General features: G+C 37.8%; 1 protein-coding gene and 1 non-coding gene across 51 annotated transcripts in view; both read left to right on the top strand.

The window, feature by feature from the left end:
- Window positions 1-27,527, top strand: part of SCMH1 (Scm polycomb group protein homolog 1) — a 202,021-nt gene that overhangs the window by 146,700 nt on the left and 27,794 nt on the right. For 47 of the 50 annotated variants that reach the window (XM_081492359.1, XM_081492374.1, XM_081492360.1 and 44 more), the window contains 2 exons: window positions 15,354-15,586; window positions 19,425-19,551. The exons of the other annotated variants lie outside the window; for them this stretch is intronic. In XM_081492359.1, coding sequence (XP_081348485.1) covers window positions 15,354-15,586; window positions 19,425-19,551 — 360 coding nt within the window. The remainder of the gene's footprint in view (window positions 1-15,353; window positions 15,587-19,424; window positions 19,552-27,527) is intronic. 50 annotated transcript variants of the gene reach the window in all.
- TRNAC-ACA (transfer RNA cysteine (anticodon ACA)) lies at window positions 1,119-1,190 on the top strand. Its single transcript has one exon. It is a non-coding gene; the product is annotated as a tRNA-Cys (tRNA).

The raw sequence follows: 27,527 nt of genomic DNA on the forward strand, positions 1-27,527 counted from the left end.
TAGTCACTCCCTCCTCCAGGTTCTTATAACCCCATGTGTATATATTTTGGCATCACACTCATGAATCTTTTTGTAATTTTTTATTTTGACATAATTTCACCTTTACAACAGTAGTACAAAGAATTCCCTTATACCTTTCACCAAGATTCTCCAAATATTAACATTTTATCATATTTGCATTGTTAATCTCAATACATAATACATATTTTTTCTGAACCATTTGGCAATGACTTGCATGCATAATATCCCTTTACTATCAAAGACCTTAGTGTATGTTTTTCTAAAAACAAGGGCAAATGTCTCCATAGACATAAGTGCATCTGTTAAAATTAGAAAATTATTATCAGTATAGTATAAGAGCTAATCTACAGAGTTTCTACAGTTATTAAAACTAGAAAATTAGTATCAGTACAGTACCAATGGCTAATCAGTAAACTTTATTCATAACTTGTCAGTTGTCCCAAAAGAAAATTCTGGATCATGAGTTATACTTCTCATGTCTCTTTAGTCTCCATTAATCTAAAACAGTTCCTTCATCATTATTCCTTGTCTTTCATGACCTTAATGTTTCTTTATAAATATTTGTCCAGTTATTTTATAGAATGGGTCTCAATTTGGGTTTGTCTAATGTTACTTCATGATTAGATTCAGGTTATGCTTTTTGACAGCAAGGCTCTACAACTGACAGTCTTCTCAAGGCGTTGTATTTGAGGATACATGATATCATTTGTCCTAACTGCAGACAGTAATTTGGATTACTTGGTTCAGGCAGTATCTACCACATTTCTTCACTTCATTCCTTTGTAATTAGATAATTAGTTAATAGTCTCGTAGATAAATATGTTGAGACAATAAATATCCTGTTTCTCCTCAAACTTTCACCTGATAGTTTTAGCCTCAACTGATGAGTACGCTTGAATCAGTTATTGCCCAGCTTTCTAATTTTAGAAATTTCTAATTTCTAATATTTTCTAATTCCCTCATTTCTTCCCTGTGTGTTAGTTGAGATTCTACTGTAATCAAGAGTTTTTCCTTCTCTTCTATTTTTTTAATTTAGTTATATCAGTATGGACTTTTGAGTCTTACTTATTTAGTAATAATTTCTTATTATCAGGACTTCCCTGGTGGCTCAGATGGTAAAGCGTCTGCTTACAACGCAGGAGACCCGGGTTCAATCCCTGGTTTGGGAAGATCCGCTGGAGAAGGAAATGGCAACCCACTCCAGTACTTTTGCCTGGAAAATCCCATGGATGGAGGAGCCTGGAAGGCTACAGTCCATGGGGTCGCAAAGAGTCGGACACAACTGAGCAACTTCACTTTCACCTTTCTTATTATCATTATGTTTTGATGTTCAAATTGCCCTAGATGTAGCAAGTGGAAGCCCCTTGAAGTTATCTCATATGTCTTTTTGACATGGCCCCATTATTTCCTGACCACTGTGTTCCAGGTTCATCTTCCCTATCCGAGTCCATAGCCACTGAATTGTGATTAATTGTGTAAAGATCTACTTCTAAGCATCTCTAGATTGTGCTCCTCTAAGATAGGAATCATGTTGGAGGTTTTTCACCTTAGATATTTGGTGAACCTTGGTACTTAATATTTGCTAAATTTTCAGTGAAAAAATTAGCTGAAATTTATTGATACAGTCAAATTAATATAATTTAAGTTGCCACTTCCTGGGCTCTGGAAAGAAGAAATTGCTTCCTTCCTCCTCAGCTACCTGACAGAATGTGTGCAGAGAAGATCCCAAAGGCTACAATCATGCCTTGGTCTGCCACTCTTAACTTCTCTGAGGCTTGCTTTCCTCATTTGTCAAAGGAGAAGATAATGTCAGCCTTCCCAAGATTATGAAGGCCATGTGAAATCACAAGTGTACAAGAATTTTGTCAAAGTATTGTTGATTAAGGGAGTAATTCTGTGAATCTTAATGGCATCAAAATATATTGGAGAATATTCCAGTCTTTCTCTGAAGTAGGACAGGCATTAAATTATTTAATTATCTGCATGTGGAAAATAAGAAAAGATTGTGTTTAAATGACAAATTCAATGTCACACCATAAGGGACAGAACTAGAATTAAATCCCTGGTCCCCTGACATCACCTCAATTTTTTTTCCACTAGGATAATTAACTTAGAATATGGCAGGACAGGGCTTCCTCATGGGGAAAACTTCAAAATCCTGGAATCCTTTAGGATAACTTAGGAAATTCATTATTAAGACGCTTTTAAATTGGTATGAAGCTTAATCTCACTGCTAGCTACTCACACTTGAATAGCATGCCCTGATTTTTCAGAACTGTTAAGTATAATTGGTTAGTTTTTTCTGTCTGTATCTTTCAGGCCAGAGAGAGCAACTTCTTTGCCATTTGGCATCATGGACTTTTATTTCTAGCCTTCAGGGAAAAAAGAACTGCTTTCTGGTACTTATAAAGCCAATTAAAGCCCATTCAGTTCTTCTCTTATATCTGTTTCCTTTCTTATTTTGCAAACATGTTCTGGGTACCCAGTAAGAACTCAGTCAGCCTCTTTTCATGTGATGATAGGAATTCCAAAGTAAATCTCTTTTCTCCCTGATCAGCTCAGATTCCATGTTTGTTACTAGAAATATATAGGGCAGTCTTATGGTTTATAGTAATCAGTAAGTAATACTCAAAGTTCTCCAAGCCAGACTTCAACAGTATGTGAACCATGAACTTCCAGATGTTCAAGCTGGATTTAGGAAAGGCAGAGGAACCAGAGGTCAAATCGCCAACATCCACTAGATCATCAAAAAAGCAAGAGTTCCAGAAAAACATATGCTGCTGCTTTATTGACTATGCTAAAGCCTTTGACTGTATGGATCACAACAAACTGTGGAAAATTAAGATCTTAAAGAGATGGGAATACCAGATCACCTGACCTGCCTCCTGAGAAATCTGTATGCAGGTCAGGAAGCAACAGTTAGAACTGGCCATAGAACAACAGACTGGTTCCAAATAGAGAAAGGAGTACGTCAAGGCTGTATTTTGTCACCCTGCTTATTTAACTTATATGCAGAATAAATCATGAGAAACGCTGGGCTGGAGGAAGCACAAACTGGAATCAAGATTGCTGGGAGAAATATCAATAACCTCAGATATGCAGATGACACCACACTTATGGCAGAAAGTGAAGAACTAAAGAGCCTCTTGATGAAAGTGAAAGAGGAGAGTGAAGAGTTGGCTTAAAACTCAACATTCAGAAAACTAAGATCATGGCATCTGGTCCCACCCCTTCATGGCGAATAGATGGGGAAACAATGGAAACAGTGAGAGACTTTATTTTTTGGAGCTCCAAAATCACTGCAGATGGTGACTACAGCCATGAAATTAAAAGACGCTAGCTCCTTGAAAGAAAAGCTCTGACCAACCTAGACAGCGTATTAAAAAAGCAGAGACATTACTTTGCCAACAAAGGTCCATCTAGTCAAGGCTATGGTTTTTCCAGTGGTCATGTATGGATATAAAGAATTGGACTATAAAGAAAGCTGAGTGCGAAAGAATTGATGTTTTTGAACTGTGGTGTTGGAGAAGACTCTTGAGAGTCCCTTGGACAGCAAGGAGATCTAACCAGGCCATCCTAAAGGAGATCAGTCCTGAATATTCATTGGAAGGACTGATGTTGGAGCTGAAACTCCCAATACTGCAGCCACCTGATGCAAGGGACTGACTCATTTGAAAAGACCCTGATGCTGGGAAAGATTGAAGGAGGAGAAGGGGACGACAGAGGATGAAATGGATGGCATCACCGACTCAATGGGCATGAGTTTGAGTAGGCTCCAAGAGTTGGTGATGGACAGGGAAACCTGGCGTGCTGTAGTCCATGGGGTCGCAAAGAGTCAGACACGACTGAACGACTGAACTGAACTGAATCAATTTGAACATTTGCCATGTTCAGTTACTCTAGTTTAGGTATAGAATATGTAGAGAGTTGAATTGGGTTTCTTTCTAGTGTGTTGGAAAGAGAAGGGAAAGGAAGTGATTATAGATCAATAGTTCTCAAAACTTTCAGTATCAGGAAACTTTTATATCCTTAACCTGAAGGCTTTTTATTTATGTGAATTATCCATGTTGCTGCTGCTGCTGCTAAGTCACATCAATCGTGTCTGACTCTTTGTGACCCCACAGACGGCAGCCCACCAGGCTCCTCTGTCCCTGGGATTCTCCAGGCAAGAATACTATAGTGGGTTGCCATTTCCTTCTCTGAATTATCCATGTTAGTACATTAAAAATTAAAACTTAAGAATGTTTTGAAACATAAGAATATACTGGTACACATTCCATTAGCTGTCAGAGTGATGATATCACTCTTATAGCATCTGGAAAACTCTACTGTGAGAGAATGAGAATGAAAAGGGCAAATAATGTTTTAGCATCATGAAAATAATTTTGACTTTACAGACCTTCAGAAGAATTTTAAGAACCCCCCAGAGGCTTCCAGACTGAACTTGGAAAACCGCTAACCATATAACATTTTAAAAATCCATTCACGAGTAAGGGACATTTGGGTCATTTCGAGTTTTCAGTCATTACAAAGAATACTGCTGTAAACATTCTTTTACACATATCTCAGTGTACATGTCCAAGAATTTCTCTGGTATTTATACCTTAGATTGAAATTGCTGAATCCTAGTGTAGTGCATCTTCAGACAGATAATGCCTGCAATGTCCCCTGGGGAGTCTTCTTGAAAAATGCTACTGTGAACATTCTACTACATATCTTTGGTGATCGTACCACTCATTTCTCTTGGTTATATATCAAAGTGTGAAATTGTCGGGTGATAGAGTATAAAGCTAAACAGTCTTTCAAAATGATTTACAGTCTCACAACATACAGGAGTTCTACTTGCCTCATGTTCCTCAACAATGATAGGTAGTATCAGTCTTTTTAATTTTAGCAATTGGTGGAGATTTAGTATCTTTAGTTTTAACTTGCATTTCCCTGATTAATAATATTCAACAACTTTTCATATCCTGTTGATATTTATATATTCATTTTTGTGACATGGCTTTTCAAGTCTTCAGTCAGTTCAGTCACTCAGTCATGTCCGACTCTTTGCAACCCCATGGACCGCAGCACACCTGTGTTACCATTTTTCAAGTCTTACCCATTTTTAAAATTGGATTATGAAACTTTTGATATAGATTTTTAGGATTTTTTTAAAAATATAAATTGTGGATATTACTTTCTAGTAATATCCAGACATATGTGTTTTATATATCTTTTTCCACTTCCTGGATTTGTTTTTCACTCTTTGAAAAAGAAATGTTTTCTGTTGGTGAGGAGAAATTTTTTTGTTTTAATGAAGTCATATATGTCAACCTTTTATATTAATACTGTGTGTTCTGTTTAATAAATCATTACTTATCCTAGAGGTTTGAAGATATTCCCCTCTGTGTTCTTCTGAAAATTTGATATTTTAACTTTCACATTAATTTTTGTATCTGGAATTAAGTATATGGTTACATATGGATATCTGTTTGACTCCCCGCAATCTTATTGAAGAGTCAATGGTCCCATTCTGCCCCAGAATTACAAGGGTTCCTTGATTATAAATCAGATGACTGTACTCTGATCTGATCATGAGCTCTGTAGTTTATACAGTTAACTGGTTCTTGTGTAACATCATTTATTTTTGGATCTTTACAAATATATTGTCCCACATTGAGGCCCTCTCACTGTGTCTCTTCACCGCCCATGGCGGCAGCTCCCCAAGGCCTGTGGTGACTGGTACTAATCGCAGGACACCCAGGAGCCAGAGGAGGCAGTCTTGGGAACACCTGGACGAGAGGGCCAGGCAACCGCCATGCTGAGAACTGGCACATCCCCAGTCTTGTGTCTATTTTAGTAAGTTGTGTTTTTTCAAGGATATCTCCCATTTCATATAAATTTCCTAATTTATTTGCCTAAAGTTATTTATAATATCCTGTTCAGTTCAGTTCAGTTCATTCACTCAGTCGTGTCTGACTGAGCCCATGAACCACAGCATGCCGGGCCTCCCTGTCCGTCACCAACTGCCAGAGTCTACCCAAACCCATGTCCATTGAGTTGGTGATGCATCCAACCATCTCATCCTCTGTCGTCCCTTGCTCCTCCTGCCCTCAGTCTTTCCCAGGATCAGGGTCTTTTCAAATGAGTCAGCTCTTCGCATCAGGTGGCCAAAGAATTGGAGTTTTAGCTTCAACATCAGTCCTTCCAATGAACACCCAGGATTGATCTCCTTTAGGATGGACTGGTTGGATCTCCTTGCAGTCCAAGGGACTCTCAAGAGTCTTCTCCAACACCACAGTTCAAAAGCATCAATTCTTCTGCACTCAGTTTTCTTTATAGTCCAACTCTCACATCCATACATGACTACTGTATGGATGGAAAAACCATAGCCTCGACTAGACGGACCTTTGTTGGCAAAGTAATGTCTCTGCTTCCCAATATGCTGTCTAGGTTGGTCATAACTTTCTTTCCAAGGAGTAATCATCTTTTAATTTCATGGCTACAGTCACCATCTGCAGTAATTTTGGAGCCCCAAAAAATAAAGTCAGCCACTGTTTCCACTGTTTCCCCATCTATTTGCCATGAAGTGATGGGACCAGATGCCATGATCTTAGTTTTCTGAATGTTGAGCTTTAAGCCAACTTTTTCACTCTCTTTTACTTTCATCAAGAGGCTCTTTAGTTCTTCTTCACTTTCTGCCATAAGGGTGGTGTCATCTGCCTATCTGAGGTTATTGATATTTCTCCCGGCAATCTTGATTCCAGCTTGTGTTTCTTCCAGCCCAGCGTTTCTCATGATGTACTCTGCATAGAAGTTAAATAAGCAGGGTGACAATATACAGCCTTGATGTACTCCTTTTCCTATTTGGAACCAGTCTGTTGTTCCATGTCCAGTTCTAACTGTTGCTTCCCGACCTGCATACAGGTTTCTCAAGAGACAGGTCAGATGGTCTGGTATTCTCATCTCTTTCAGAATTTTCCACAGTTTATTGTGATCCACACAGTCAAAGGCTTTGGCATAGTCAATAAAGCAGAAATACATGTTTTTCTGGAACTCTCTTGCTTTTTTGATGATCCAGCGAATGTTGGCAATTTGATCTCTGGTTCCCCTGCCTTTTCTAAAACCAGCTTGAACATCTGGAAGTTCACGGTTCACGTATTGCTGAAGCCTGGCCTGGAGAATTTTGAGCATTACTTTACTAGCGTGTGAGGTGAGTGCAATTGTGCGGTAGTTTGAGCATTCTTTGGCGTTACCTTTCTTTGGGATTGAAATGAAAACTGACCTTTTCCAGTCCTGTGGCCACTGCTGAGTTTTCCAAATTTGCTGACATATACTATCTTCTAATGTCTGAAAGATCTATAATGAAACCTCCTCTTTTATTCTTGATACTTGTAGATTGGAGAGTGGGGGTTGTATTTCTTAATCAGGCTTGTTAAAGGATTATCTTTTCAAAGAATCAGCCTTTAACTTTGTTAATATCTCTACTGTATGTCCATTTTCTGTTTTCATTGACTTATCCACTCATCTCTATTGTGTCCTTACTTTTGCTTTCTTTAAGTTTAGTTTGCTCTTCTTTTCTTAGCTTTTTGAAATAGAAGCTTAAATCATTGATACATAACCTTTCTTTTCTTTTAATATAAACATTTATAGCTGTAAACTTCCCTTTGAGCACTAATTTAGTTAAATCTCACATGTTTGTATATCTTATATTTTCATGAATTTTAAGTTCTAAAAATTTTTTTACTTACATTTGTTTCTTTGATATGAGTTATTTACAAGTATGTGTGTGCTACGTGTGTGCTAAGTCGCTTCAGTCGTGTCTGACTCTGTGCGACCCTATGGACTGTAGCCTGCCAGGCTCCTCTGTCCTCGGGATTCTCCAGGCAAGAATACTGAAGTGGATTGCCATACCCTTCTCCAGGGGATCTTCCTGACCCTGGGATCAAACCTGTGTGTCTTATGTCTCCTGCATTGGCAGGTGGGTTCTTTACCACTGGCATATATGCTACTTAATTTCTTAACACTGGGTCTTTTAATTAATTTTTTGTTATTGATTGCTATTTAAATTCCACATGATTAGAGAACATATTCTTTATTAGTTCTTTGTACTTTATTGAGAATTGGTTTTTCACCCAGTACATTATATAAACATTTGAAAAGAATGTGTATTCTATACTTTTTGAGTATAATGTCCTGTATGTGTCAACTAGGTTGGTTGGTTAACCTGTTACTTGGTTATTTGTGTTAATTAGTGGGCTTCCTATGTATCTCAGCTGGTAAAGAATCCACCTGCAATGCAGGAGACCACAGTTCAATTCCTGGGTCAGGAAGATCCCCTGGAGAAGGGATCTTGGAGACACTCCAGGATTCTTGGGCTTCCCTGGTGGCTCAGACAGTATAGAATCCGCCTGCAACGTGGGAGACCTGGCTTGGATCCCTGGGTTGGAAAGATCCCCTGAAGGAGGGCATGGCAACCCACTCCAGTAATCTTGCCTGGAGAATCCCCATGGACTGAGGAGCCTGGTGGGCTACAGTCCATGGGGTTGCAAAGAGTCAGACACGACTGAGCGACTAAGCACGCACACACATGTTAATTAGTTTTTTATGTTACTAGTTAGTTGATTGTATTATTCAAATATTTTCTATCCTTATTTATATTTTCACATTCTTTCTTTCTAATACTTTAGTTAGTTAGTTATTAGGTTGTGCTGGATCTTAGTTGCAGTACATGGGATCTTGACTTGTAGCGTGCAAGATCTTTTGTTCTAGCATGCAAACTCTTAGTTGTAACATGCCAACTCTTAGATTGTGGCATGTAGGATCTAGTTCCCTGACCAGGGATCAAACCCAGGCCCCAAGCATTGGGAGTACGGAGTCTTAGCCACACTCCTCAAGGTCATCACAGAGCACTGAGCTGCAGCTTCCCACTTCCTCACAGTAACTTAGCAGTAACTGAGAGAAATCTCCAACTCATAATTATGGATTTTCTATTTATCCTTTTAGTTCTTTAAATTTTGCTTTTATATTTTGTTTTATTAGGTACATATAAATATAAGGTTATTATAGCTTCCTTTTGAATTGACTATCTTTTGCTATAATTATCATTTATAATTAATTTTAGTTTCATTTCCACTTTAACTGGAGTTTTTTTCAATTAAATATAGTTGATGTATAATATGTTTATTTCAGGTGTGCTACATGGTGATTTGACATTTGCATATATTTTGAAATGATTACCATGATGAATCTAGTAACCGTCTGCTGCTGCTGCTAAGTCGCTTCAGTCGTGTCTGACTCTGTGCCACCCCATAGATGGCAGCCCACCAGGCTCCGCCGTCCCTGGGATTCTTCAGGCAAGAACACTGGAGTGGGTTGCCATTTCCTTCTCCAATGCATGAAAGTGAAAAGTGAAAGTGAAGTCGCTCAGTCGTGTCCGATTGTTCACGACCCCATGGACTGCAGCCTACTAGGCTTCTCCGTCCATGGGATTTTCCAGGCAAGAGTACTGGAGTGGATTGCCATTGCCTTCTCTGAGTAACCGTCTTTCCCCCTACGAAGCTATGAAAACATTATTGACTGTATTTCTTATGCTGCATATTACATCCCCGAGGACTTGTTTTATTACTGGGGTTTTGTGCCTCTTAATCCCCTTCACCTGTTTCATCACTCCTCCACTGCCCTCCTCTCTCTCAATCACTAGTTTGTTCTGTTGTATCTAAGATTCTGTTTTTGTTTTTTTGTTTGTTTTTTAGATTCCACATGTGAGATCATACAGTGTTTGTTTGATTTCTTCACTTAGCATGCCTTCTAGATTTATCCATGTTGTCACAAATAGAAAGATTTCTTTTTTCATAGCTGAGTAAATACTCCATTGTACATGTATACCACATTTTCTTTAGCCATTCATCTATCAATGGACCCTTAAGTTGTTTCCATATCTTGGCGATTGTAAACAATAATACTATGAACATTGGTGTGCATATGCCTTTTCTTTTTTTTTTTATATGCCTTTTCAAATGAAGTGTTTTTGTTTTCTTTGGGTAAATAGCCAGAAGTTAGTTTGCTGGAGCATATGGCAGTTCTGTTTTTAATTTTTATAAGAATGCTGTTTCCCATAGTGAACGCACCAATTTACATTTCCACCAACAGTGAATGAGGTTTCTCTTTTCTCCATATCCTTGCCAACACCTGTTATTTGTTCTTTTTTGAGTAATGGCCATTCTGACAAACGTGAAGTGGTATCTCTTTGTGGTTTTGATTTGCATTGCACTGATGATCAGTGATGTTGAGCTTCTTTTCATGTGTCTGTATGTCTTCTTTGAAAAAATGTCTATTCAGGTCCTCTGCCCATTTATTAATTAGGTTTTTTTTTTTATGTTGTGTATTTGTGTATTTTGGATGTTAACCCCTTATTGGATATATTATTTGCAAATATCTTCTCCTATTCAGTAGACTGTCGTTTTGTTTTGGTGATATGAACTGACTGTTTTATCTTGATGAGGTATTCCTTTTTAGTCTAGTTATACTTCCTACATTAAGACTGTCTTGTCTGATATTAACATAGCCACTTGAACCTTCTTTGGTTAACGTTCACAGGGTATGTATTTTTCCATCTGTTTGTTTTTGTCTTCCTCTATCATTATATTTTGGAGAAGGCAATGGCAGCCCACTCCAGTACTCTTGCCTGGAGAATCCCAGGGACGGAGGAGCCTGGTGGGCTGCCGTCTATGGGGTCGCACAGAGTCGGACATGACTGAAGCAACTTACCAGCAGCAGCAGCAGCAGCAGCATTATATTTTAAGTTTTCTTATATTTCAATGCCATCTTATAAATAGATATAATTGGGTTCTTGGGGGTTTTGGGGTCTAGTATGTTTTTCTCTTAGTTTATTCAAACCACTTATATTTAATGTCATTATTTATTTGGGTTAAAGTCTGTCATTTTGTATTTTGCTTTTTGTTTTCTCTTTGAGTTCTTCTCATTTCTTTGTTCCTCCTTTCTTGCCTTCTTTGGGATTAATCAAGCATGTTTTATTATTCCATTTCTCTCTCCTTAGCTTTTAGTGATGCATTCTTGTTAGAAATTTTTAACTAGCTAGAATTATATATTTTGAACTTATTAAAGTTATCTTAAGTAAGCACTCTAGCCCCTCCTCAAATAATGCAAAGTTCTTAACAAATTTTGGCTCCATTTACCCCACTACTACCATCCTTTGTGCTATTGCTTTTATATAATTTACTAATACAGTTGACCTTTAAACAGTGTGTAGATTAGGGGCAGTGAAATCTGCATATAACTTCACAGTAAGCCCTCCATATCCATGGTTGTACAGCCACGATTTAACCAAACCATGAATCCTGCAGTACTGTAGTACATGTTTATTAAAAAATTTGCATGCAGATGGATATGCACAGTTAAAACCTATGTTGTTTAAGGGTCAACTGTACATGTACTATAAACCCTACAAGCCATTTAAAAAAAAATTCTTTTTCTAAATAATCAGTATTGTCATGTATCTATCCGCATATTTACCCTTTCTAATGCTCTTCCTTCCTACAGTTGTATTTTTCCATCTGGGATTAGTCTACTTTATCCTTTTTATTTCCTGTAGTTTAGGTCTGTTAGTGACATTCTCTCAGCTTTGATGTTTCTGAAAATGTTATTTCACTTTTTAAAAAAATTTTAATTACATGCAAGAGTCTTTAAATTCTGTTGTACTTTACAATTTTCAAAAATTTCACACAGATGATTATAAGAAATCATCATTTCTTATAATCCCGTAGTAACCCTCTTTTTTTTCCTCTACACCTATATTTCCCCTCCTCAGTTCCCTCTCTCTACTGTAAGTCACTAGTTTGTTCTCTGCATCTGAGAATCTGCTTCTTTTTTGTTGTTTTATTCACTAGTGTGTTGTATTTTTTAATTTCCACATATAAGAGATATCTAATACAGTATTTTTCTTTCTCTGTCTGACTTATTTCACTTAGCATAATATCCTCCAAATCTATCCATGTTGCTACAAATGGCAAAAGAGAATTCATTCTTTTTTATGGCTAAGTAGTATTCCTCTGTGTGTGTGTGTGTGTGTGTGTGTGTGTGTGTGTGTGTATGAGAGAGAGAGAGAGAGAGACATGTTCTTTATTCACTCATCTGTTGATGGACACTTAGGCTGCTTTTATACTTCTTCACCTTCATTTTTGAAGGATATTTTCACTAGATATAGAACTCTGGGTTGGCAGTTTACATCTTGTAGCCCTTTAAAACTGTCATTTAACACTATTGCTTCTTACTTTCATAGTTTCTGTTACAAAGTCAATTGCTTCTGTAAAAATAATCCTTTTTTCTTTTGCTTTTAAAAAATGTATCTGTCTTTCATTTTGCTTTATTTTATGTATTTTATTTTCAGTAGTTTCATAGTGATGTGTTTTGGTATAGTTTGGGGTTTTTTTGTATTTTTGCTGCTTGAGGATTGCTGAGCTCTTCTTTCATTAGTCTTCAAGTATAGTTTTACCTCATTCTCTCTATCTTCTCTCACAGGGATTATAGTTAACTGATATTTTGTCTCTATTGACTGTGTCCACATGCCCCTAATTTTCTAATCTGTTAATCTGTTTTTTCTTTACTTTTGCTTCATCTTGCATGTTTTCTGTTGATTTTTCTTCAAATTTATTAATTCTTCCACTAGATCTTGTTTACCCTTAAATCCGTCCAATGAATTCTTAATTTTTAATATTGTGTTTTTATTCTAATATGTTCATTTAATTTGTTATGGAGGTTGCAGTTTTCTGTGAGTTCTTTTCTTACATTTTTTTCATCTTTTCCTCTACTTTTTAAAACCATATTACTTACGGTTAGTTTAAAGTCTGTTTCATTATCTGGATCATGATTTTTCTATTGTATATATTTTTTCTTGATTATCAGTCACATTGTTCTGACTGTTTTTATATTTCTCTCTTACACACACACAGACACACACACTGGATATTTTATATGAAAGAACTGTTGAGACTCAAGCTGATATTTTCTATCAGAAAGAATTCTTTCTTTCCTCTTTCATTTAGGCTAATAGGATAAGGGCCTAATCCTCTCAGTCTAATCATGGATTGAACTAGTTCAGATCTGAATTTTCTCTATGGTTTATATTCGTATTCCCTGGACCTGGGCCCTCTTGAACTCTCTACTGAGAACCTAATGGGACTTCATCTTCATAGTCGTGAAAAACCACAAGAAATTGTCCTGCCTGTGAGAGTTTTGGGGCTTGGTTCTTTGACCTTTCAGTCCTTAAAATTTCAAAATAAAGCATTTATCTTGAAGAGGAGATCGGCTGTACTAGAGGTAGACCTCATCCTTCTCGTGGGACCTTGTCTGCTGAAGTCACAAAATTATGGGAATTTTCACTCTGCCTTTTTAGAAGCTCTCAGCCTAGCTTTGCAGCCCCAACTTGCAGGCTCAGAACTCAGCAGATGTCCTGTGGGAAAAATAGGTCATATTCATGGAACTCCTCAAGTTCCAGTCTCACAGCAGCCTCATCAGTTTCTCTTTCCTCCAGTGGAGCTCCTCTGCACAGGCCAAGACTGACCATTAATTCATGCCCAAATTTGGCAAATATGCTCAGGGAAGAAAACAGCGTCAGCTACTTAAGAAACCCTCCTACTCCAGGTCTGGAATTCCAGTTTATCTAATCCTCATGATTTCTGTAACAATGCAATGTCTTTTAAAATAATTTATCTGATTTTTTCTAGTTGCTGGATCAGCAGCATTACATTGTCATATCTGTTACATACTACATAGAAGCACAGGAAATACTGTCTTCTACCTGCCCAGTGTAATCACTGTATTAACTTGTCTCCTAAATCCTACTCTTGTCCCTCCCCTCCCAGAGCAGCCGGAGTGTTCCCTTTTAAGTCTGCCCTGTCACTCACTTGCTCAAAACTCTCCAATGGCTTCCCTTCATACTTAAGATAAATTTAGGTTCATTTTCAGGGTCTACAAAATCCCACACAGTCTTATTGCTACTTCTTCTCTACCTAATCTCCCACCGCTCTCCCCTTTGCTCATTCAATTCCAGCTATACTGATCTTCTTTCCATTTCTCAAACACAGTAACATGTTCCCATCTCAGAATCTTTGTACCTGTTATATACCATCTACTGGATGGCTCTTCCCTCAGCTCTTCATAAGATTTTGCCTTTATTTCATTTGGGAGCTCTGTGCAAATGTCACCTTCGCAAAGAGGACTTTCCTCACCTCTGTGTCTCCTTAACTTGCTTTAGTTTTAATCATGGCATTTACCTAATATTATATTGTATATTTGTTTGCCTATTTTCTGTCTCCCCCACTAGGCAGTAAGCTCCATAAGAGTGAAAACTATGTTTTGTTTGCTATTCTACCCCAGAACTTAAAATAATGCATAGCCGGTAGTAAGTGCTTAATAACTTTGTGGAATGAATTAGATACCCCTTACCTTGAAGAATTCTCAATTAAGGAGATGAATGATTGGAGTAAATTGAAAGTACTCTACAGAATGTTTTAGAGCAGGTGGAGCACTGATGGAGTTGTCAGACAAGGCCTCAGTTGGGAGGTGATTCTGGAGCTGAGTGTCGAAAACTGAGTATTGATGTATTCAGATCAGAAAGAATAGAGAACTCAATGTATTTAAACAAATTGGTGTTCAGAAGACAGTGGAGCTACAACATGAGGGTGGGTGATAGGAAATGACATCAGACATATCTGGGAAGCAAGGCAGGAGCAAAATCACAAAAATCATTGGATATCAGAATAAAGAATTTGGACTATACCTTAAAGTCCAAATTTTTAAGGTAAGGAAAGATGCTATTAGATGTATATATTTGTATGTATTTCACTACTCCTCACTGCAATTATCACACTAAAACCTTAAATAGATTGATACAGAAAATCCCTGATTTGGTTGTCAGAACCCAGTTTCTACACATAAGTCCTTATCCCAACTCACTGTGTAACCTAGGGAAGGCATCATTTCCTCTTCTGAGCCTCAGGTCTTCATTCTTAGCAGGAAAATACTGTAAACTTCTAAGAGCCATTCCATCTCTGAGCCTGTGGTTGTTTATATGGTTTAACTAGATTCTTTGGGAAGAAATGTGTAATATTTTTTCTACATTAGCCAGAAATAATTAAAACTTCCAATTCTGGCCAATCTAAATTCAATTCTCCTCTGAGATTTTCTAACTTTTAGGTCAGATGCCAAGAGACTAGCTTCCTGGGATAAAACTATCCAAGCAGAAGTAGCAAGTCTTTTTTTCCCTCTGGCTGGGATGGGGATGCAGGTGGGAGGAGGGAGTGTTAGAATGAGTCTTTTTCTTGCAGTTGTGATTCCAAAGAATCCCTATCCTGCATCCGATGTGAACACTGAGAAGCCCAGCATCCACAGCAGCACCAAAACTGTCTTGGAGCATCAACCAGGGCAGAGGGGGCGTAAACCAGGAAAGAAGCGGGGCCGGACACCCAAGCCCCTAATTCCCCATCCCATCTCTACCCCATCCAAGTCAGCTGAGCCTTTGAAATTCCCAAAGAAGAGGGGTCCCAAACCTGGCAGTAAGGTAGGTAAAAATATGGGTTTGCCAGCAAGGGATAAATGGTTATAAAGGGATAACTCATCCATATCCATCCATCTTAGAAAGGAATGTGTCTGACTCTATTCTCCACCGTATGTGTGCTTTTAAGGAGACTCTCCTATACTGTCATCCCTACTTTAGCTACTTACCTGGGAGTTGGTAATGTTAGAGATAAGATAGTATGGATAAGAAACAAATTTTTACTTTGAAAGTTATATTCTTGGGAATTCTGGTCTAATATCTTCAATAGGTGAAAGGCTCTGCTCCTAATTGTTACTAACCTACACAAAGTGGATGCCCAGGTATGTGAACAGCAGGAGAAAACTGACACTATAAATGTATTTATTTTACTGTCCCTATACCTTCTTTAAAAAAAAAAAAAGGAAATTACTGAATATTTACTAAGGATCAGGCTCTGTACTTGACACCATTACATATCATATGGTCTTCACAAAACCCTAGGAGATAAGTATTGTTAATATTAAATAGTCAAGTAAATTGAGACTTAGAGATGGGAAATGACTTCCCTACAGTCACACAGCTAATCGATGGCAAAGGCTACAGAGATGGATCTCCAGATCTTCTAGTTCTAAGATCACTGCTGCCCCATCACATATTCACTCTCTCACGTTCCCAAGGAAGGTAACACTTAGCTCTGGTGTTGGAAAAAACTGCTGGGTCAAGCTTCACTAAGCACTGTTACTGAAAGTACCACCTTTTAGTCATAACCAGGTCTCCATGTGTATCTTCCCTCAGAAAACCATTGATATGAAACTTCCTCAGCTGCTTCTCTAAGGCTTCCTTTGGCATCATCTTCTCCAGTCACTTCCTAAGTCTCAGAGAATTTCTCCGCGACTCCCTCCCAAACTAGACTACCTGAGTTCCAATGTGAAAATGATACCCAGTTCTCCTTAGGCATTCCATTCCAATTTCCTAAGTTCTTCTCTAAGTTTGATTGTTTCGGTGGGTTTGTTTTGTTTCTTAGCTCCAGCTGGCCTCAGTCCTTCTAGAATATAAGCTCCTGAAAGTCAAGAACCTGGTCTTCTCTTTTTCTCCTGCCCATGCCCTATATTTCAGTCTCTTGGGAAGTGTTCAATATATGCAAGATGGATAGATGGATGGATGGATAAATATATAGATGATTTTAGTGATGATTTCCAGTTGAGAAATATCCCTTATTTATTGGTTTTGAATTCTTGATGTCACATCCTGATCCTTATATATAATGCATAATACTCCCTATCTGTTGCCATTAACCCTTAACCCAGATCCTGATTCATTTTTGTCTCCATTACTCTCTTCTCATTCTCATGTTATGGAGGAGAGGCTGAAGGCTCTAAAGATTCCAAGGCCAGGGAAGTCATGCTTTTAATGATGTGAGGGCACCTTGACAGTTAGATTAAAAAGAGAGAAAACTTGTCTGTGAGGTTCCAAAAACAGAAAGAACCTATAAGCAGAAACTCAAGCAAATACGCTTTATTTCAACATAAAAGGAACAGTTAAATCTATTTCAAAATGCAAGTAGTAATCTCCCATCACTAGAGGTATTTCATCAGGTATTTCATCAAGTACCCAGGTACTGATATGGATGTTTTTAAGGAGTGGGATGAAAGTATTAGGTAGATAGTTGGATTTAAGTTTTAAGATTTAAGCTTTAAGATCCTTCAAAGCTAAGAACTATGATTCTATGATTGCTTCAGCTCTGCTGTCAGGAAGTCCTAAAGAGTCCAAAGACCTCTTTCTTTCCAGTCCTCTTCAAAGCAATAACTTCCATCTAATACTGTATTTTATAGCCTGGCATTTGACTCCCTAATTCCCCTTCCTGTGATTTTGCCTATTCCTATAAGTGTATAGGCCTCTACTTAACCCATCACCCTTATATTCATTTTTGAAGCAAAGTGATCTTGTGATAAGAGCATAGGCTTTGAAGCCAAACAAACTTAGATTTATATCTCATCTCTGGTTGTTACCACTGTGTTGACTTTGAGAAAGCTTTGAGTGAGGCTAGGAGCCCCAGTTTTCTCACCAATAGAATGGATAGCATATGAATAGATATAATGCATGTAAATGCACCTATCTCAAATAATAATAATGCTTTACATCTTTCTGCTTTTTTCTTCAATATTTGGGAAGCAAAACTCACCAGGTTTGTTTCTTCAGCAACCCCCATAAAATCCTACCAACTCAGTGAAGTTGAACTATTTCCTTTCTTTCCTGACTCATTGCTTATTTAGATTTTTGCTTGTGGCAATATCAAAAACAGGAGGAATTGTCCATGTCCTATGTGTGCTTTGAATGTTCCATAAGAGTTTGCATGACTGTTTTGACAGGCAAAGCCATTCTGTATATATGCCTGCTGTCATTGGGCTATCTCTCTGATACACTCCTAGAAGGCAGTCACGTTTATACAGCTCCCAAAGTGGACCTTACATGTGACATTTAGTAAAAATGGATTTCTGGATCTCAGTGATGGTTATGTTTTCCTTGCATTCAGCAAGGCTTTTTAGAAAACTGTTTCTTGGAGGAAAAAAAACCTTCCGCGATCTTTCTCCCCTAGAGATTGCCCAGAACAGCATAGAGGAGATACTAGATTTTTCTCAAATCATTTTTATTACTGCTCCCATTATTGGTATTCTATACTGTATGCTTCATTGAAAGACATTTAGGACACTTATCATATGCCAAATATCATGTCAGAATGGTAAACAGAATCAGACCCTCAAGGAGCACCAAGCTAATAGGGGACACCAGTATATAAATATATAGTGAAAATACATTGTGACAAATGCAACCATACAAAGTACAGAAATAGCACAAAAGAGACAGTAACTAGAGGAAATCTAGAAAAACTTTCTGGATAAACAGATATTTATAAAGTAAAAAAAAAGAAAGAAAGGTATTCTAGGCAAAACAGATGGTTTATTATTACAAGGGCAAGGACTAGATAAAACTGCAGGTTTTTAGGGAAGTACTATAGTTAGACATTACTGGAATACAGGGTTTAAGATAAGAAATGGCAGGTAATAAGCCAAAGAGGTAGGCAGAGGAAAGTAGTTTGTGGAGTTAGGAGAAGGAATGTTTCCATTTTTCAACAGAGAAACAAACTGATGTCAAAGTAGACTTAGGTCGCAGCATTTCTTTTTCCTTTTTTGCTTTTTTTCTGTCTAACTAATAAAAATCACAGACTTCAGATAATAATACTGAATACATATAAAAGATAGTGAATTAAGCTCTGGCTATATAGAAGCCCAGAATCTTATATATAGATTGAGAAAATATTTACTAAGCATCTACTATTTTTGTAGCTTTGAACAAGATGCTATTTGGAAAAAAAAATATATATATATATATATATCATATAATATCACTTATATGTGAAATCTGGGATGCAAATGAACTTATTTATAAAATAAACACACTGATGTAGAAAACAAACTTACAGCTACCAAAGGGCGAAGTGGGAGAAGAGGTCAGTTAGGAGGTTGGTATTACCAGATACACACTACTATATATAGAATAGATAAACTACAAGGTCCTACTCTATAGCACAGAGAACTGTGTTCAATATATTGTAATAACCTGTAATGGAAAAAAATCTGAAAGAGAATATATATGTGTGTTTGTATACATATCTCACTCACTTTGCTATTAGTATACCAGAAACTAATACAACATTGTAAATCAGCTATACTTCAATTTAAAAAAAAAGAAAGAAATCACACAGTCCCATCCACAGACATATTCCAGTTTCATGGGTGTATTGAGTGCTAGAAGACAAGTTACCTATCATGGGTAGCAAACTTTTCCCCATCCATTTTGACAGAGGAAACCTCGGACTTTGCTGAACCCACCACCCACCTCACCAACAACCAGCACCCCTGAACCGGACACCAGCACTGTACCCCAAGATGCTGCCACCATTCCCAGCTCAGCCATGCAGGCCCCCACAGGTAAGAGCAGATCACAGTATTAGCTGCAATAAGCCCCAGGCCCCAGTGTCTGTACTGTCTCTCATACTGTACCAATAATCAGCCCCCTGCTGGGGCGTGCACACTTAGTCGTGTCCTACTCTTTCAACTCCATGGACTGTAACCCACCAGTCTCCTCTGTCCATGGAATTTTTCAGGCAGGGATACTGGAGTGTGTTGCCATTTCCTCCTCCAGGGGATCTTCCTAACCCAGGGATTGAAGCCGCGTCTGCCTGCATCTCTGGCGGATTTTTACCTGTGAAGCCATCAGGGTAGCTCAGTTAGCCCCCTATCCATTTATAAATCTAAACAGAATCTTTAAAAAAAATTTAATTTGATGTTTGGAATAACTTCAGAGACATCTCCATTCTGTCAAAATAATCCAAGAAACTTGGGTAGACGTTCTGTGAACTTAAGAGTGGGGGATCTAGGGCCTGGGGGTGGGATGGACATGAAGCCAGCACCAGGAGCCCTCTGACTCAGTTTGTAATTATACCCATCCTTTCCAGTTTGGGGTGCTCCTCCTTAGTGGTCCCTTCTGGAACTCTTCCAGCATTATAATTATCCTGCCACCATCCAGATATGTATGGCACTGCTCTGATTTTTTTAATTTTTGATGGTGGCAATTTTTGGTACTGTGAAAGTTTTTTTATTTTTGAGACAAATCAGTGCATGTTTGATTCAGAGCAAAATCTGATAACCATAGTGAGTGGGTAATCACTTGGGTTGTGCATATCTGTTCCCATTTCATAAGCTATATGAAGGTAACTCTAAAAGAGCTACCCCTTTAGAATAGATGTACAGCCTCCCAGTGGGGTAGAACAGTATTCACTTGTATGTGTAAATTAAGATACATGTGTGAAAACATCATCTTAGGGAAATCTAAGGAATTGGAATGATCCTCATGTAAGTTAAGGCAGTCTTTTTCTCAGAAGTTGAGTTTGTCTCCACCCTAGAATGTTAGTGCTTGAAGGGAAGCCCAATCATTTCCTCTCCAAATAACCTTTGGAAAGGAACAGAGCCTGCTGGTAACATTTATATTCAGCTCTAATCAGGGTACTATCACATGATTTCTCCAGATGTGTCTTATGCATCTATCCTCAGCCAGTTACTGGGATTGCTTAGTCCAAAAATGTTACTAGATTAATGAACAAAGCTTAAGAGCTTAGCTCCATGGATGAGGAAGTAAAGATAGATGAACACCTCAGCAAAGATATTAATTCCATTTTCTAACCTATGACATGCCCGCTAGATTACTATATACCTACTTGGTTTACTCCATATCATTCGAAATATCAGTTAGGTGCCTGGATGCATTTTCAACAAAACCTAGACGATTCATACCAGTGGAAGCCTCATGACTGTGCACTATTCAGTTAAAATGATGGAACTCATCTCTTCTGGTGGTCACTAAGCTGAAATCCATCCCTTGGTCTGAATCTCATAGCTAAGAAAAATGGCAACTTGACTTTGTATCCCTGTTTCTTGCTCTGGGCCAGGCTATAGCAGTCTTCACTGATCACTGTTTCACCATCCTGACTGGACCTTTGCTCTTTCTGTGTGATCTTGCTGTCACTTCCTTTTCTGATCTCAGTTTCCGCACCTATACAATGATACAGTTAGTCCAAGTTACCTTTATAGACCCTTCAACTGTTAACAATAAAAGCTATCATAGATTCAAAGCTGTGTGCCACGCTATATCCTTTATTACCAACCTTTCAGTTTTTTTTTTTAACTGCACAACACTTTTTATTTTCATCAGAATTACATGAGAACAGTTTAAAGGAAAAATAGGCTACAAGAATTATTACAAAAAGAAGAGGAACATACCCCCTCTCTCCCCTGTCATTTACTTCTCACCAAAGGCAGTCACTTTTAATTTAGCTGATTCTTTTATTTACTTTCATATATGTAAATAGAATGCTTATATTGCTTTTTTTTCACTTGAGGTATTTTTCTACCAACACACTTTAACTCTTCCTTTTCTTTTTTTGGCAACCAAGGATTTAACTCTTCTTAATCTCTCTGCCTGTTACCCACCCACACATATTTCACTCTCTTAATAAGATGATATTATAATTATGATTAGATTGAAATTCAATAATTTGTTATTGTAACTTATTTTATGCTAGTCTCAACTGAGCCATGTAGAGTACTATGATTCCTTTTCCTTTGTTGTAAAAAACTTTGTTTTAGATTAAATCTTGGCCTTTTTTGTTATGTGTTTATTTTGCTATGTGCCTATTAGCTCAGCCTTACAGTCTGTTAGTGCTGTGTACATCTTTCTTCTTTATGTTCAAGCATGTTCACCTCTCTTTTGTGTTATCCCAGTTTGCTCCTTTATTTTACAATGTAATCTTTATTTTACCATGTAATCTTCCCTAGATTTTTATCTTCAGTTTTGTGTGGAACCTGCTTATTCTCTTTGAAGCTTCTCTTCATCCCCATTATTCTGAAATTTCACCTAGAATATGAGTATTTTTACTCACCATGTGGACATATAGTGTGCCCATTCCATCATTTGGTTTCTTGAAACTTTCTTAAATTCATCAATGATTTTCCCTCACTTTTTCTCTACTCAGTCTTCCTGGCATATGTTTAGATGTTGAACCTCCTGCAGTCATCCTTTGTATTCTTGACCCTCTTTCTTCTTATTCCTATTCTCTTTGTCTTTTGGTTCAACTTTCTTCAAGCTTTCCGCAACTGTATCTTCTAAACTCTTTACTGAGTTTCTTATTCCTGGCAATTTTTTGTGTGAAAGTATCATTATTTTTCTAATGGCATTTTCCAAAGGGTATTTGGTGGAAAACTAGTCCTGCAAAATGCTCTGCATAGACTTTACATACATTTAGGAATTTGGTCACATACGTTTAGAAAATGCTTACACTCTCCTTACCCACTCTTGGTATTTGCATCTGCTATGAAGAACTCTTCTGTGTTATGATTATTTTTTTTTTTAGATTCACAGCAAATTTGAGCAGGCGGTATAGGATATATTTCCCATACACTCCTTACCCCCCACACATGTTTCACCTTCTCCATTATCAACATCCCCCACCAGAGTAGTACTTTTGTTTCAATGATGAACATCATTACCACCCAAGGTCCATAGTTTACATTAGAGATCTTACTTGATGTTGTACTTTCTATATATTTTGACAAATATATAATGATATGTATTCACCATTATAGAATCTTAAAAAATAATTTAACTGCTCTAAAAATCCTTTGTCCTCTGCCTAGTCATTCTTACCTCCCCACTCATCTCTGACAGCCACTGACCTTTTTACTGTCTTTATCATTTTACCTTTTCCAGAATGTCATAAAATTTAAATCATTCAATATACGTAGCCTTTTCAGATTGGTGTTTTCATTTAATGAGATATATTTAAATTTCCCCTGTGTCTTTTCATGGCTTGATAGCTCACTTATCAAGTGCTGAATAACATACCATTGTCTGGCTATACCAACAGTTTTATAGTTTGAATTTTACATTTAGGTCTGTATCTATTTTGAATTAATTTTTGTGAAGGGTATAAAATCTATGTCTAGGTTCTTTTTTTTGTATGTGTTTATCCAGTTGTCTCAGTACTGTTTATTGAAAAAACTTATCTTTGTTCCATTGTACTGCATTTGCTCCTTTGTCAGAGATCAGTTCACTGTATTTGTGTGGGACTATTTTGGGGCTCTGTTCCATTGATTTGTCTGTTCTTTCACCAACACCAAAGCAAAACAATGCCCAGTTGTGGATGTGACTGGTGATGGAAGTAAAGTCCAATGCTGTAAAGAACATTATTGTATGGGAACCTGGAATGTTAGGTCCATGAATCAAGGTAAATTGGAAGTGGTCAAACAGGAGATGGCAGAGTGAACATCGACATTTTAGGAATCAGCAAACTAAAATGGATGGGAATGGGCAAATTTAATTCAAATGACTGTTACATCTAAATCTGTGGGCAAGAATCCCTTAGAAGAAATGGAGTAGCCATCATAGTCAACAAAAGAGTCTGAAATGGCAGTACTTGAGTGTAGTCTCAAAAACAACAGAACGTCTCTGTTCGTTTCCAAGGCAAATCACTCAATACCACAGTAATCCAAGTCTATGCCCCAACCACTAATGCAGAAGAAGCTAAAGTTGAACGGTTCTGTGATGACATACAAGACCTTCTAGAACTAACACCAAAAAAGATGTCCTTTTCATCACAGGGGACTAGAATGCAAAAGTAGGATGTCAAGAGATACCTGGAGTAACAGGCAAGTTTGGCCTTGGAGTACAAAATGAAGCAGGGCAAAGGCTAACAGGGTTTTGCCAAGAGAACGCAATGATTGTAGCAAACACCCTTTTCCAACAACACAAGAGAAGACTCTACATATGGACATCACAAGGTGGTCAATACTGAAATCAGATTGATTATATTCTTTGCAGCCAAAGATGGAAAAGCTCTGTACAGTCAAAAACAAGACTGGGAGCTGACTGTGGCTCAGATCATGAACTCCTTATTGCCAAATTCAGAGTAAAATTGAAGAAAGTAGGGAAAACCACCAGACCATTCACTAGACCACTAAACCAAATCCCTTATGATTAAAGTGACAAATAGATTCAATCTATTAGATTGAATAGAGTTAGATCTGATAGACAGAGTCCCTGAAGAACTGTGGATGGAGGTTCATAACATTGTATAGGAGTCTGTGATCAAAACCATCCCCAAGAAAAAGAAATGCAAAAAAAGCAAAATGGCTGTCTGAGGAGGCCTTAAAAATAGCTGAGAAGAGATGCGAAAGGCAAAAGAGAAAAGGGAAGAAATAGCCATCCAAATGCAGAGTTCCAGAGAATAGCAGGGAGAGATAAGAAAGCCTTCCTAAGTGATCAATGCGAAGAACTGGAGGAAAATAATAGAATGGGTAAGACTAGAGATTTCTTTAAGAAAATTAGAGATACCAAGGGAACATTTCATGCAAAGATGGGCACAATAAAGGACAGAAATGGTATGGACCTAACAGTAGCAGAAGATACTATGAAGAGGTAGCAGGAATACAGGGAACTGTACAAAAAAGATCTTAATGACCCAGATAACCGTGATGGTGTGATCGCTCACCTAGAGCCAGACATCCTGGAGTGCGGTCAAGTGGGCCTTAGGAAACATCGCTACAAACAAGACTAGTGGAGATGATGGAATTCCAGCCAAGCTATTTCAAATCCCAGACAGTGATGCTGTGAAAGTGCTGCACTCAATATGCCAGCAAATCTGGAAAACTCAGCAATGGCCACAGGACTGGAAAAGGTCAGTTTTCATTCCAATCCCAAAGAAAGGCAATGCCAAAGAATGCTCAAGTTACCACACAGTTGCACTCATCTCACATGCTAGTAAAGTAATGCTCAAAATTCTCCAAGCCAGGCTTCAACAGTACGTGAACCATGAACTTCCAGATGTTCAAGCTGGATTTAGAAAAGGCAGAGGAACCAGTGATCAAATTTCCAACATCTGTTAGATCATCGAAGAAGCAAGAGAGTTTCAGAAAAACATCTACTTCTGCTTTATTCACTATGCCAAAGCCTTTGACTGTGTGGATCATGACAAACTGTGGAAAATTCTGAAAGATATGGGAATACCAGACCACCTGACCAGCCTCCTGAGGAATCTGTGTGCAGGTCAAGAAGCAACAGTTAGAACTGGACATGGAACAACAGACTGGTTCCAAATCGGGAAAGGAGTACGTCAAGGCTGTATATTGTCACCCTGCTTATTTAACTTATATGCAGAGTACATAATACAAAATGCTGGGCTGGATGACGCACAAGCTGGAATCGAGACTGCTGGGAGAAATATCAGTAACCTCAGATATGCATATGACATCACCGTAATGGCAGAAAGCAAAGAGAAACTAAAGAGCCTCTTGATGAAAGTGAAAGAGGAGAGTGAAAAAGCTGGCTTAAAACTCAGCATTCAAAAAACGAAGATCATGGCATCCAGTCCCATCACTTCATGGCAAATAAATGGGGAAACAATGGAAACAAGTGACAGATTTTATTTTCTTGGGCTCCAGTATCACTGCAGATGGTGACTGCAGCCATGAAATTTTTTAAAAGACGCTTGCCCCTTGGAAGAAAAGCTCTGACCAACCTTGACACCATATTAAAAAACAGAGACATTACTTTTCTGACAAAGGTCTGTCTAGTCAAAGTTACGGTTTTTCCTGTAGTCATGTATAGATGTGAGAGTTGGACCATAAAGAAAGCCGAGTGCTAAAGTTTTGATGCTTTTGAACTGTGGTGCTGGAGAAGACCCTTGAGAGTCCCGTGGACTGCAAAGAGATCAAACCAGTCAGTTCTAAGGAAAATCAGTCCTGAATATTCATTAGAAGGATTGATGCTGAAGCTGAAGCTCCAAAACTTTGGCTACCTGATGCGAAGAACTGACTGATTGGAAAAGACCCTGGGAAAGATTGAAAGCAGGAGGAAAAGGGGACGACAGAGGATGAGATGGTTGGATGGCATCACCGACTCAATGGACATGAGTTTGAGCAAGCTCCAGGAGTTGGTAATAGACAGGGAAGCCTGGCATGCTGCAATCCATGGGGTGGCAAAGTGTCGAATATGACTGAGTGCCTGAACTGAACTCAACTCACCAATACCATACTGTCTTGAAGTTGGGTAGTATCAGTCCTCCAAGTCCGTCAGTATTGTGTTGGCTATTCAGGGTTTTTCCCTCTCCATATAAACTTTAGAGGCAGTTTGTTGATAGCCACAAAATAACTTGCTGGGATTTGGATTGGGATTGCCTTGAATCTGTAGATCAAGTTGAGAAGAATAGGCATCTCAACAATATTGAGTCTTCCTATCCATGAACATGGGGATATCTCTCCATTTATTTAGGTTTTTTTATTATTGTTTTACTCATAAGAGTTTTTTAGTTTTCCTCATATAAATCTTGTATATATTTTGGTAGATTTATAGCAAAAAAAAAAATTTAAGGTGCTACAAGGTAAATGGTATTGTTTTTAATTTCAAGTTACACTTATTCATTACTGTTTTATAGGAAAGGATTGACTTTGTATATTTATACCTTGCAATATTGTTACAACTGCTTATTAGTTCTGTGAATTATTTTTGCATTCTCTCCATAGACGATCATGTCATCTACAGACAAAGGAAGTTTTATTTCTTCCTTTTCAAACTGTGTATCTTTTATTTCCTTTTCTCATCCTATTACATTAGTTAGGACTTTGAGTACAGGGTTGAAAACTGTGGTAAGAGGGAACATCCTTACCTTGTTCCTGATCTTAGTGGGAAAGCTTCTAGTTTTTCACTAGAAGTATGATGTTGGCTGTGGGTGTTTTGTTGACATTCTTTACAAAGTTGAGGAAGTTCTCCTCTCTTCATAGTTTGCTGAGAGCTTCCATCATGAATGGGTCTTGGACTTTTTGCCAAATGTTTTCTGCATCTATTGATATCATGTGATATTTCTTCTTTAGCTTGTTGATGTAATGGATTACATTGATTTTCAAATGGTGAGTTTGAAAATACATACATGAGATAAACTCCATATGATTTTAGTGTATAATTCATTTTGTATGTTGTTGAATTCAGTTTGCTCATATTTTTGTTGAGGATTTTTCCTCTGTGTTCATGAGAGATATTGGTCTGTAATTTTCTTGTGAAGTTGTTGTCTTATTTTGGTATTGGGGTAATGCTGGCCTCATAAATGAGCTAAGAGGTACTCTCTATGCTTCTGTCTTATAGAGACTTGGTAGAATGTATTTTTTTTTTAATGTTTGGTAGAATTCACCAGTAAATCCCATCTGAGCCAAGTGCTTTCTATTTTGGAAGGTTATTAATTATTTATTCAGTTTCAATAAATACAGGCCTATTCAGAATGCCTTTTTCTTTTTGTGTGAGTTCTGGTAGAATGTGTCTTTCACCAAATGGGTCCATTTCATCTTGATATCAAATTTGTCAG

The sequence above is a fragment of the Giraffa tippelskirchi genome, chromosome 5, assembly GCF_054371585.1.
Source record: "Giraffa tippelskirchi isolate mGirTip1 chromosome 5, T2T-mGirTip1v1.2.pri, whole genome shotgun sequence".
In the NCBI taxonomy this organism is placed as follows: domain Eukaryota; kingdom Metazoa; phylum Chordata; class Mammalia; order Artiodactyla; family Giraffidae; genus Giraffa; species Giraffa tippelskirchi.